The 13,569-nt window shown below is 45.1% G+C and overlaps 1 protein-coding gene across 5 annotated transcripts in view; it reads left to right on the top strand.

Moving 5' to 3' along the window:
• The first annotated feature begins 505 nt into the window (after positions 1–505).
• mcf2l2 (MCF.2 cell line derived transforming sequence-like 2) overlaps positions 506–13,569 on the top strand; it is a 99,838-nt gene continuing 86,774 nt past the window's right edge. For 4 of the 5 annotated variants that reach the window (XM_063201839.1, XM_063201842.1, XM_063201837.1 and 1 more), the window contains exon 1: positions 506–730. In XM_063201839.1, the coding sequence (XP_063057909.1) occupies positions 652–730 (79 nt within the window). In that variant the 5' untranslated portion in view covers positions 506–651. Of the gene's footprint in view, positions 731–10,763; positions 11,337–13,569 lie in introns of those variants that run through there. The other variant, XM_063201841.1, reaches the window with a different exon arrangement.

Raw genomic sequence — 13,569 nt, 5'->3', positions numbered from 1 at the left:
GAGAAAGAAAGAGAAGAGAAAGGAAGCGGGTATGTCTGTGTGTGTGTGTGTGTGTGTGTGTGTGTGTGTGTGTGTGTGTGTGTGTGTGTGTGTGTGTGTGTGTGTGTGTGTGTGTGTGTGTGTGTGTGTGAATGTGCATGTCATGGTGAGCATCATCAATAATTTACCCAAAGACTCCCTCTAAAGCAGAGTAATAAGAGGGGAAGCACTCTCCGCCGTCTGTGCACTCAGTTGTGTCTTATCTCTCCAGCAGTGCTCCTCATCTCCGTGGTGGAAGGTTCCACTGTGACTGTCCCGGTGTCGGTGAGCAGGGAGTGGCTTGCACCGCCACTGTCAGCCGTGCGCATGGGGGAGCCCTCCGACGACGACGACGACAACAACCATCCCTCCTCCAGCGTGTACGCCGGAAGAGGCTGCGTGGAAGAGAGGTGCGTGGAAGTCACGGAGAAGGAGGAGGAGGAGGAGGAGGAGGAGGAGGAAGAGGAGAGGAAGAGGAAGCAGAGAAGGGGCGGGGAGGCAGAGAGGCAAGTGGATGCTGCCGTTGCTGATGCTGCTACTGCTACTGCCACCATCATCAGCGCCGTCACCACCACCTCCACCTCCATCGCCACGGCCAAGGCCACCGCATCCACACGGCACACACACCCTGCGATGCTCTGTTGGATGCGGGAGGACGAGATGTCTGTGCAGGAGTTTCTGCAGCGCGTGGAGTCCATCATCCGGCATGTTGGTAAGTGTTTTTGGTCGCACCGTGGCGTCCGGAAGGCTGTCAGTTGGTTGGTTGGTGGGATGTGTGTGGGACGGGTACAGGATGGTGGGATGCTTTGGAAACGAGTGAGGATGCTGTGTGGTTTGGAAGAGTGCACCTCTTAATGCTGTGGGAAGAAACCGATATGGAGGCAGGGCACTGTGTCGGTATTGTGCTGTTGGAGTAGTATATGACCTGCTCCTGTCAGCTCCTCACTTGAAAATAGAAGGAGGACATAGAACAGCAATAGAAAACAGTAGACACACAATTTGCAGTCAAACGAAAATTCAAATATGGAGGCAGGGCACTGTATCAGTACTATGCTGTTGGAGTAGAGTATATGACCTGCTCCTGTCAGCTGACCTACACATTCTTAAGTGTTGTGATCCATGTGACTTAAGACCTTGACACTGTTTGTTTTTTATTGCGTGTGTTAAAGATTCACTTTAAAGGAGTAGAGGTTAGCAAGTGTCACCTGATCAAAGCAGTCTGTGATGACAACATGAAAAACATGAAGGTCTGAGTGATTTTTACATGTTGTGGATAAACAACATTTCTTTATAATGCTTAGGAATCATTTTGTTGCCTTCACGTGAGAAAGGTCTTCATCCTCATTACCATAAATTAAATACTACTGGTTAATTACAGGTTCAGTTTCAATTACTGTATCATCCTTGTCTCTGGTTGAAATATATATTTGAATCAGGTCAGTTGGTCCCTCAATGTCAAGTAAAATTGGGGCAGTGATAGAGATTCACCCGCCTCCTGGTGAACAGTTATTAATGGGATTTGGAAAAGTGGTAGCCTACTGTACACGAATCTGAATGAGGCTGGGGTATACGTCCCACTGAGTTTGTGGCAAATATGACCCCAGAGCTAATTCCCAACCTTTTAAAGATTTCGAATAACAAAACATCTCTCTCATAAAGAAGAACGCTTAAATATTTTTTTTCTTTTTTTTTTCTTTTTATGTTTTGTCCTTTTTCTTTTGACCCACAATTAACTAGGCATATGAACAACATCACAGTAAAGACATTTTGTATTTTATTAATACAGTACTAATGACAATTTCAGGAGCCCCCCATGTGCAGAATTTTCCTTGGAATGTTCCTAAATCTTATGCCTGCTGCGCTCTATCCTGCTGTGCTTGTAGTACTGTACTGTATTCTCCAGACTTGGCGATGCCGGGGGTGTTCTCTGGCAGGGCAGAGGAGGAAGTAGGTTATTGTGCCACACACACTACCGCTGCTGCTTGAGCTGCCGTTTATATCGCCGGCTCTGTAAGGCACTGCAGCAGCGCCTTCTGAAGGGGGGCAGGGGGCCGATTAGCCCATTGGTTACCATGGAAACTGTGCGACAGGCAGGCAGTGTCTGCATGCAGGCTGTGTATGTTACTTACACACCGTATTGATGATGGTGGTGGAAAAGCCCATCCGTCTCCCGTCTTTGAGTCTGGGCTTGCCTTTTTGTCGAAACTCCTCCTCCCTCTCCTCTTTCAATTCCACAAGGACACCCAATTAATGTCACCAGGGCAAGCTCTTAGCAACCTCTGGCTGGGAGATGGCATTTGAAACAACTGAGACGATATGTTAGGGTCAGTTACTCATTTTTTTATACTGTTGGTTGAGCCATCATTTAGACAAGCAGAGACATTGGCTGACTAAGTTGTTTTTTTTTACCTCAAATAACACAGGATGATATCTTATGTTCTTTGTACACACACATGAGTGTGAAGATGCCTGTAATATATGGTTAATTATCTGAATTAAAATAATATATTTATTTTATTTTACAATAAAATATTACAATCTAATGTTACTACATGGCCTGTAGAAGATGCTGTGGGTTTGTGGTTTTGTAGTGTTGGCTGTCGAGCAGTATGAAGCGGAGAAGAGGCATACTTTGTAGGGCGGGGATGTGTGGGAGTCTGTGTGTTGTGTGTGTGTGTGCGCGCGTGCATGTGTGTGTGGGGGGTGGTTGTGTCAGTATTGCAGCAGTGATTCAGTGTGATTACATTTCCACCTTGTAAAGCATGACTGACTCACCCTCTCAGAAGCCGGGCCGGGCTGGGAGTGCATTCTGATTGGATGGCAGTGACATCATGCTTCCCGGAATGTATGATGCATCATATACTGTATACATCCTAAAGTGTTATGAAGTCTCGTTGATATGTGAAGATGAATCTGAGGCCGTGAAGGTGAAGCAGATACGAGGAGCAAGCTGAATGTTAGTGATAAGCATAGCGTCCTGTGTTTTTCCTTCCATTGTAGCAGGGCCAGTATCTGCGGTTAAATAAATTCTAAAATCAATACATCATTTTATGTGTTTATCACTGGAAGGGGAGCGCTAACCAGCATCCCACATATGCATAAATATCACACCACTCATAAATTAAGTTACATATACTAGACATGCGTGCGCTAGTGTTTGTGTGTGCTGCCCTTTGAAATAACATTGAAAGGGAGAAAATAGAACAGAAATGCAACAGTAGAGACACCACTTGTAGTCAAACAAAATTCAGAAATTCCCAGAATGGAAGCACTTCCCGTCCCATGTACAGGAAAATACCACACCAACTCATTAACTGTTAAACGTAACACCTGAAGTGTCAGTAGTCGTCCCTTTAGTCAATGTCAAAGTCAGATTTATTGCCACTTTCTTCACATGCACCAGTCATACAAAAGGAATTAAAATTACATTCCACTCTTCATCCCATGCATAGACAGGACAGACATTAAAAACAGTGTTGTTGAGAGGAAAGAAGTAGAATAGAAATAGAAATGCATTGATTCAGTCACCCTCCTCTAATTAGGCTAAGAGGATTAACAGGAAGCGTGCCACCCAAAATGAGGCATGGCGCTGGCTGCACTGATGTGGTAAACACAGAAATGAAGTTGTACTGTGTGTGTGTCAGACAGGTCTGGAGCAGCAGACACACAAGCAGACAAACCAGGGCTGGACTGTGGGAGAAATAGGGCCCAGGTAATTTTGGCTTAAAGGGGCCCCTCATAATTAGCGGTGCAGAACTGACTCATCGGTGGGCCCCTATTTTCAGAAATGTAAAAAAAGAACACTTTTTTTACATTTCTGAAAATAGGGGCCCGCGAGGGTGCAGGGCCCAACGGGAAATGCCCGCTATGCCAGATGGCCAGCCCAGCCCTGCACACCAGCAGACAAGGCCCACAGCTGACCAGGATTCTTATGGGGCAAAGTGGCTGGAAAACACATCAAAATGTCTCTATAATCAGAACAGGGTGTGCTTTTCAAAGGCTCTCACTCTCTTACTCACTCCTGTTTTTGGTGCATATGTCCTACAGATGTGCTTGCAGAGAAAACCACCAAAAGGTGTATATATTTTGAACCAGTAAAATGACAGCTTGATTTAATTTGCAAATGAAAGGAAAGGAAAAATATTACTACACAGTGACTTGCTGGATCATTTTTTCAGAACTACGTATGTAATGGAATAAGAAGTGGTAAATCAAGGAAATCAGGAATAGAGAAGAAGAAACAAGAAATGGTTTTACAGTTATTGTAAAAGTAATTAACTATTTGACAAAGTAATCTGTATACTGCTGTGTACTCAGTGTATGACATTATTCTTATGATTATGTTACTATACCCACATGATTTACTGTAATTACACTCGTAGTCACTGCCCCACTACTTGGTCTAGTGTTTTGTTTTGTGTAGTAGCTTATTTCTGACATCAGTAGCAGGCTTCTGTTGTTCTGTGGTGTGGGGTGCAGTGTATTTCAATTAACACCAGCTTTAGCCCAGTTGGCACAGTTCCACCTCGCTGTCATCACTGATACCATCATCCGAGGCCTTGGCACACTGTTAAGTAAAGACAATACTCTGGTCTGGGAAAATAAAAGCTTCCATGGCAAACAGCGGCAAAGGTGAACAATAGAAGGTCATAAGACTTCCTCTGCCCCCTCCCCTGGACCTGATGTAATGCCGCCGTCATACGTCATGCTTAAACAGGCTTCACAGATGCCTTCCTTCCTCAGCTTGCTCCTGTTGACGTGCCGTGACAATAGTCCTCAGCTGGAAGAAGAACCTCATGGGTATAGCCCACTAGACTAGACTAGACCGGCGTCCCAAAACTTTAGCCAGACTTTACCAGTGACTGAGATGTCAGTATATTCAGTATTAGTTGTTAAATTGTTGCCGAATTTGACCTTTAATCTTCATACTCTCTACTGTAGTATTTGCGTTTCTGGTTGATTTAGGCGTTTTTTTTTACGTTTTTTACAAACACAGCACCATACTATGGACGAAAATATCTTTTTGTTTTTGGAGTTGGAGTTTTGGAATTTGGAAATGCATAGGCCTACACTGTTTTTTTTTGTTAGTATTATTGTTAATTTTGTTAAAGTATTATTTATTAGCATGGTTGGTAATACTAGCCACATCATTTTTATCCCCTTGCACAATAAATACCTAAAACATCATACTATATTTATTTATTTAACACGCAGACATATACCTGTATCTATTTTATGATATAGTATATGTAGGGAGCCTATTAGATTACATAAATTTACAGTAGCCCATTTCTTATGAACATACCAAGTGTAAAGCGAAAGACTCTGGACTAAAAGGCTTACGATGCTGACCAGTGGCAGCTTGCCCTGGTCTCAGTTGTGGAGGGCTCAATCATCAAAAGTACAGTTGTTTGTGCTTAGTGATGCAAAACCTACTGTAGCTATCTATAGAATTCGGTTGTGTTTTTTTCATGTGGTTTCCTCGTTGTTTTTTACATTGGACTCCCCCTTCACAAACTTCAGGAAAAGAGTCATTCTTGTTTTTTTCTGTCTTTCAGAGGGTTTCTCCTGACGCAAGCCACAATTTACAGTCACTTATAAATAGACAGTAGCACAGTGGAACAATAAAATACAGACATCTGGTGGAGCCACGATATGGGCTTTCAACAAGATGCTCAAATTAGGCCGGTTTTGCCCAGGAGAATTAGAAGTGCAAAAATCTGAATCTAAATAAGCATTTCCACGCCTTGGTTGGTGTCTGTTTTTGCAGCTTGGTCTTGAAATTTCCTGACTTGGATTTAAGAAGATTCATTTTTTTTGCTCAGCTGTTGTTGATGTTTGAGGTTTCCCCTCCTCATGGGGTGTTTGTTTGAAATCGGGATTCATACCGCAGGAATAACATGACTTTGTGATAGTGCAGCGGTTCTGGAATGACAAAGCATACGTGCCCCCGGACATGTCTCTGCTGCTGTGGTCAGTCATGGATGCACGATGGTGGCGATCAGGAAGCAGATTCATAACAAATATCCCACCGTACACGTGAGGACATTTGTGTTTATACATCGTACATTGTATGAAGTTGTAAGGCTCTGAAGCTGGGGGGCAAAGGGGCCAGTTGTCCCAAGCCCCCCAAAATTGGGTTCTCATTACAACGTAACCTTTTTTTGGGTGGGGAGCCCTTTCAGATGACTTTGTCCGTGGCCCCGCCAAAGCTGCCAACTGATTTTGCAGCATGTTCGCAATATCAACTATAGGAAAGAATGTATGATGTTCATTATGTCTAAAAGAAGAATCAATTCTTAATGTTTATTTTGTTTCAGACATGTAAAAGTTTTATCTTTTACCTGACTTGTTTCGATTTTGAGACTTCCGTCTTCATTAAAAGGTCACATGGATGTTGATGTGTGAAGTGATTTTAAACAGACTCCTTGGATGCCGTCAATATTGACAGGTTGGTCACACCTCTTGCTGTTAGAGTTGTGGCCTCAGGATGGTGGTCCAGGTGTGAGACAGTATGTACAGTACTGTATGTTCCCGCAACACTGTCCATGGTGATTGGGCTGTGCTTTCTGATCTCTATTGACTCTTTAATCCAGCGGTGATACCTGTTGTTCTCTTGATGATTTTGGTGTTGTCCCAGTCCATGACATGATTTTCCCTTCTGCAATGGTCTGTTATTGCTGATTTGAGGTTTTCTTGCATGACTTTTCCCTTTATTGCTCTTGTTTGTCTCTGTTCTGTTTCTCTTTCACATTTATGTTAGCTTTTTCATATATTAAATGTCCTCCCTGTCTCCCCAATGTAGGTCTTGTTACATGACTGGCATGTGTGTGGCTTTACCGGTGTCTGTATGTTGTGCTTTTTTTGTGGCTCATTGGATGCCTTCTGTCACTCCGCTGATATGTGGTAGGGTCACCGATGCTTTTGTTTCCTGTTTTTGGGTGGTCTGTTTTTTCTCTTTTTTCCCTTTTTCCGCTGTGTTTTTTCCTTGTTTCTTACTCGTTGTGTTCCTTTATGAATGGCCCATTGCGGGTGTCCAAATGTGATGGTGCATATAAACCCAGCCAGGTAGGAGACACATTGGATATTACCCAAATTGTTCCTGATAGACTCTCCTGATAGCTGTCCAAGCTAGGTAGAGAGAGGAGAGGAGGGAGGAAGAGGCATCATAGCTGTCAGAGGAAACAGGCAGACTTAGACACGTCCAGCACTTAGCCCTGCGCCAGGGGGGCGGGGGGACTGGAGGGAGGAGGATGGGGTGGTGGAGGGAGGGAGGGTTGAAAGGAAGTGCACAATCCGGATCCAAACACAAGGGCCTGTTGCTTTTAATATGGCCCCCTCATTCCTGTTTTGATGGTTTTTATTGCCAGCTGCCAAGAAGCAAAGGTCGCGGCGCCCCATCGCAGGAGCCAGTCACCCCACTGTGATGTCACGTGCTGTTGTTGCTGTTGTCCTTCGATGCTCACGGCTGCAGATGTTTGGGGGTGTTGTCTCATCCCAATAGATGACAAAAATACAGACACACAAAATGTCACATTTTGCAGAAGTTATGGTTTTATGACAGTGAATTGATTAGATTCATGAGTTTACAGATATGCTGTAAAATCATTGAGCACTACATGCTGTTTGTATGGGAAATCCATTCACGTTTAAGGGGTTGATATCCTGCAGGTTGTTTGAATTGTCAAAGTGTTTGACATATAGTTCTATAGTCTTTACGTCCTCTTTTTTGACAGTTTCAACCCTCACTTCAGTGTGCAGTCTAGGTTCATGGATGGTAGATGATGCGTCAGACTTAGTGTTGCTTTTAGTCTCAGGTTGTGTGTCTGTGTTTGGGTTCAGGCCGAGGGAAAGGCGGAGATGAAATTACAGTGTGCCATGTGATGCAGTCATTGTCTGTCGGTCTGTCTGTCAGGCTTTTACCACTCAGCTAATGGCAGAGAGTGAGTGTGTCCATTAGGCCCTCTTTCTCTCTTCACGTGCCTGTGCCAATTCCTGATGTATTCCACTGTTACCTTACAGTATCCCTCTCTTACATACTGTATCATGAAAACACATCATGTATATGCCTGCAAGCTGGCATGCACACATTTAAATGGACACACACACGCACACCCATAAAAAAACACGTGTAAGCTTACATGTGTGGACGCACAGACGCACACATGCACGTACACGTACACGCACACACACACACACACACACACACACACACACACACACACACACACACACACACACACACACACACACACACACACACACACACACACACACACACACACACACACACATGCACACTGTTCCCATCTCTTCCACTTTATATACATTCTTTCTAGTTTTATTACCAAATTAAATGCGGTCGCCAGATTCAAGTCGCATGCAAACACTGCAACAAGCAAAACATTTTTCAACGGACCGGCAGATGGACCAACTAACACAGTGTCAAATAGAGTCGCTTGCATACGAAATAAACATAATACATTAATTCAAAATTATCATTAAAATATTTCACAGTCCCGGAATATGCTATGTTTTTTATGCTTGCTGTTAGGCTGTGTAACAACCTGCCAAGTGTCTGTCCCTCTCAAATGAACTATAGCTAGACTAAACTAAACTAAGTGTGAGACTTAGAAGTGTTGGGCTCAGCCACAGCAGGCGTTGACGAGCCCCAGTGGAAACACTGTGTCCTCTTAACAGCTGTAGCAGATTGCACATATCTACGCACATCCTGTCTGGCCACGTGTGCTGAGCGGAGATGTAAACACCTTACAGCACCTACCACCAGGGCCCCTGTCCATGGGAGCTTCTATAAATAGCATCCTGTAATCAGATTAACCACATCCATGCACACTCACACTACACATATCCTTATTTTAGGATTGCCTTGAAAATACTCACTTCGACATAATCACTACCATGTTGGTGCAGTGGAGTGGGATAACTTCAAAGAGGTGTTTTTGCATATTATATTTTTAAGTTGGTCTATTGTTGTTGCTGAATATTTGTATGATAAATATTAGTAGTAGTAGTAGCTGAAATAGAGTGCACCGTTCAACCACTGGAACACCTTGCTATTCATTTTTAGAAAATCGTTACTAGCGTTGTAGTACACTACCACATTGCACATTCATTATTAGTAAAACGTACATTACAACTTGGTCCTTGCCATTTTTTTAATAACAAGTTGGAAACAGGGTCCATGTCTTAACTTAAAGGAAGACTATGGAGTAGGAGTAGGGATTGTACCTATGCTGCTCATTACAACTGTGCTGCTGTTATGAAAAAGAATTAATTATTTGAAAATAGACAATGAAACCAGGACAATCAGATCAGGGTACAGTTGACTTTCGCGAAAGGAGAGAGAGATTGATTTGTCTAGAGAACATGCTCTTTGCTCGGCTTCTGTACACTCTCTGTCTCTCCTTTCCACTACCCTTTTTAATGAGGAAAACAAAAAGGGAAAAGTTACAGGGGTCACAAAGGTCAGTGGAGAGAACAGCTCCTCTATGCTTCTTATCAGAGGCAATCTTGAAGATGTAGCCTCCCAGTCACATAGTTCACTGGTGAAAACTTCAAAAGAAACAGATTGTACCAGAAAAAATGAAACAAAGTCTTTGCTACAGATAATAATTGTTCTTACAGCTGCCTATTGCCAAATTTTATCTTTTCATGACTATTTACTACTTAAATAATGAACTACTAGTAGGACCAAAGTACAGTAGGTTTTTGCAGCCAAAAATGGCTATGGAGAAGATCCACCTTTTCATGTATGAAAAATGTAACTTTCCCAGTTATAATGAATTCTTGAATTCTGGGAATAAAATACGGTACTGAAGCGATTACATACTCTACTTTAACACTTTTCAAATCATATATACTTACCTAACCTTTGCTAAAGAGCAGCGTAATTTGTTAAACTCCAATGATCAGTCTCCAAAATGCATGTGGTGCATAGCTGATACACCCCAACTGTGATTATTTCTAATGCGAAAAAACCCCCCACTTCAGTTGTGTTATTATCCCATACTTAAGGTTGTTATGAAAATGTCACTATACATCATGGCGACAGGGCCAAAATATGACCTTGCATATTATTCTTGCCTGGATCCCTTTCCACTCTAGTGTTCATGCTTCAAACACTGGAAAACCTCCAGCCCCAAGAATGTAGGTAAAGTCGCAGACTCAGCTCTTTTCCAGACTGTTTTCTACGATGGGGGAATACAGCTTGTCTTGTTTTTCTCTCTTCATGATATTTTCCCCTTACTCTGTCCGGAGAAAGAAAAGCCACAAGCTGCACTCAAGCTGTGTGCATGTCAAGGCCCCATATGTGCACTATTGTGCACAAAATCCTGTAAAAAAGTTTCATGTACTTGACCGACTTTAGCAGTAACCAAACCACCACACCGGTTTTACTTTGTTATTCTTCTCCGTGGTCCAGAATGTCTCACATGATTTGTGTGGTAGTAGCCCCCTACCACGAAAAGGAGAGGGGAGGGAGGGGTGAGAATGGTAGACAGGGAACGAAAAAAAGGAGGGAAGGGGCTAAAGGAGGAGAAAAGGGGAGAAAACAAGGGGGAGGGACCAGAGAACGTGTGGTGTGGTTTGTCTTTTGTGAGGAGTTCCTGAAGCACTACTCTCTCTCTCTCTCTCTCTCTCTCTCTCTCTCTCCCTCTCTCTGTCTCTCTCTCTCTCTCTCTCTCTCTGGCTGTTTCTTCACGTTGATAAATGCTCTGCTGTGGGTGGGAGAGGAAAGGGAAGCCCCTGTAGCCTCGCAGCATTGTTGAGGATATTTGTGTATACACTCTCTCTCCCCAACTCATTCTCTCTCTCTCTTACACACACACACACACACACACGCAAGCATCTACATACGCATGCATCTCTCTCTCTCTTACACACACACACACATTTACTCTTGCACATCATGTCAGTCAACTGCGCTGGACCACCAGCTCGGACATACATCCAGAGTAGAAGTCTGCATTGAATAGCCCAGAGCAGCACATGCTAACACACACCCCAGTGTCTCACTGGGGAAGAGCGTTTCAGAGGGAGTTTGTGGGACGGACAGTCGGAACTCTGGGCTGGACTGGACGAGACGGGAATAACAGAGATTGTGTAAGGGGAGAGGGGAGGCAGTGTCAAAGAGACAGAGAAAGAGGCTGCCTGTGGGACTGACAGGAGCGGCGGCACGGGACCTGGCACGGGACGCGACCCGGGAACTAACCAGGGGTCACTGGGCACTTCACCTCGCCAGTCTGCAGCTGGAACCACAGCTGCACCGTAAACTCGCTTCAGGATGAGCTCCGTAATGTGTAAGTGTCTGTAGCCGGGGTGCGTGTGTGTGTGTGACCCAGAACCAGAGCTGAATAGTCTTAGTCTGACTGAGAACTTGGAGTCAAGACTTAGAGCCAGCTCTGGGTTCTGTAAATAAGCAGGGTGCACTGTTGAGGTGTGTGTGTGTGTGTGTGTGTGTGTGTGTGTGTGTGTGTGTGTGTGTGTGTGTGTGTGTGTGTGTGTGTGTGTGTGTGTGTGTGTGTGTGTGTGTGTGTGTGTGTGTGTGTGTGTGTGTGTGTGTGTGTGTGTGTGTGTGTGCGTGATTAACAGTGAGGCGATGGCACTGTTGTATTACTCTACTTAGGAATAAATCTGGAAGAGCAAAGTGCAGTGTGCGGAATGGGGCTCCAGTAATGAGCTAAATGAAAAGATTGCCTGCTTTTTTTGTGAGGATTGTCGCTTTCATGTTGGAATTTGTATGAAATGGAACACCTTTAGAGAAATTGAAAAATAGCTACTTTTGGGTGGGGTGTAACAGAAAGACAGTGATTTGTTTATGAGAAAAGCATGGGTGTTTTGCGTGTGTACGCATTCTTGGAGCTTCGCATGATTGTGAATGATCAGCAGTACCAAAGGAATTCTTGCTCTGGAGACCGCATGCCATCTGGTCATTGTGTACAGTGTGTTTAGGTTGGCTGTGGTTATTGTTTTGCGAGTGTGTGTGTGTGTGTGTGAGAGAGAGAGAGAGAGAGAGAGAGAGAGAGAGAGAGAGAGAGAAAGAGAGAAATAGAGAGAAAGATTGAGTGTTGACAGCTAAGGAAGAGTACTTTGGTAATGAGTTAGTCATTCACTGCCTCAAGGATACTGCGATTGTGCGTGTGTGTTTGTATGTATGTGTGTGTGTGTCTGTGTCTGTGTCTGTGTCTGTGTCTGTGTCTGTGTGTGTGCGCGTGCGTGCTGGCGTAAAAGGGCGCGCGCGTGTCTGTGTCCTCATGTGCGTGTATGCACGTCTGTGTGTGTGTGTGTTTCTGCGTTCGTGTTTGTGAATGAGCGCCGTAGAGTAGTGAAGTGACACATCCAATCTCTCTCGGGCAGGTGACATCAGCCGGTGCTGCCCGGTCATCGTAAATAAATCCCATTGCGAGGGTTACGTGGACGCATCTGACAGCGACAATAATTGACTTAGGCTGAGAGTGATGTGTGTCTGCCTCTCTCTCTCTCTCTCTCTCTCTCTCTCTCTCTCTCTCCCTTCCTCTCTCTCTCTCTCGTGTCAGCTGTGACCTTGGTTAAACTGGGTACTACTTACACACTCTGCCAAGCCAGGAAGCTGCTCACACTCACATACTCACACACACACACTCACACACACTCAGGTACATACAGAGTACATACACAGACTGGCAGGGAGAGACACACCTGTACACTGTCAGCCATATTACACCTACAGAATCAGACACATACCAACACACACACACACTAGTTCATGTGCACACATGCACTGTCTCTCCTTCACACACTCGCACACACACACAGCTACACACCATGTCTTTCATCACACATCACCATACTGGCAGACTTGGAGACTGACAAAGGGAATTACAAAGGGCTTTCACGCTAACACTCACACCACCCACACCCACACACACACAGTCTCTCTCTCTCTCTCTCTTTCTAATTCTCGCACTCATTCACTCACACATGCGCCGAGAGAGAGCGAGAGATAAGGAGAGCGAGGTAGAGGGAGCGTGAGCGTGAGTGAGCCGGTGAGCCGGTGCTGCTGGCTGGCTGGAGCCTGCTGGAGGGAGAGAGAGGCTGCTTGAAGGCAAGGGAGCGGCAGCATGCACAGCGAGCTCCTGGTGCTCTGCTGCGGTGTCGGTGGCGTTGGTGCCGCGATGGATTTCCTGTCGTCTTCGGTGTCTCCGGCGTACATGACGCTGCCCTCTCGCTGTGCGGAATGCGGCCAGCGCTCCTGCCGAAGCTCCTACTCCCTGGTGCGCATCTCCGCCGACGAGATGGAGTCCTACCACCGGCTCCTGGGCGTGTGCCGAGAGATGGAGTACGCCACCACGCACAGAAGTAGGCACATCCGCGTGCGCTCGTGTGTGGTTGGGGTTGTCTGTGCTTGTGTGTGCAGTTGCATCTGTGTGAATGAGAGAGGGGGTGGGGCAGTTGTATGTGGGTGTGTGTGTATGTGTTGCACATACCGGTACATGCCTGTGTCTGCAGCCCACCTCCTCTCTAGCTGTTGTACATAGGGTGTGCCTCCTAGGC

The sequence above is a fragment of the Engraulis encrasicolus genome, chromosome 6 (genome assembly GCF_034702125.1).
Source record: "Engraulis encrasicolus isolate BLACKSEA-1 chromosome 6, IST_EnEncr_1.0, whole genome shotgun sequence".
Taxonomy (NCBI): domain Eukaryota; kingdom Metazoa; phylum Chordata; class Actinopteri; order Clupeiformes; family Engraulidae; genus Engraulis; species Engraulis encrasicolus.
Note: the sequence above shows the minus strand (reverse complement) of the source record. Positions and strands in the feature narration are given on the sequence as shown.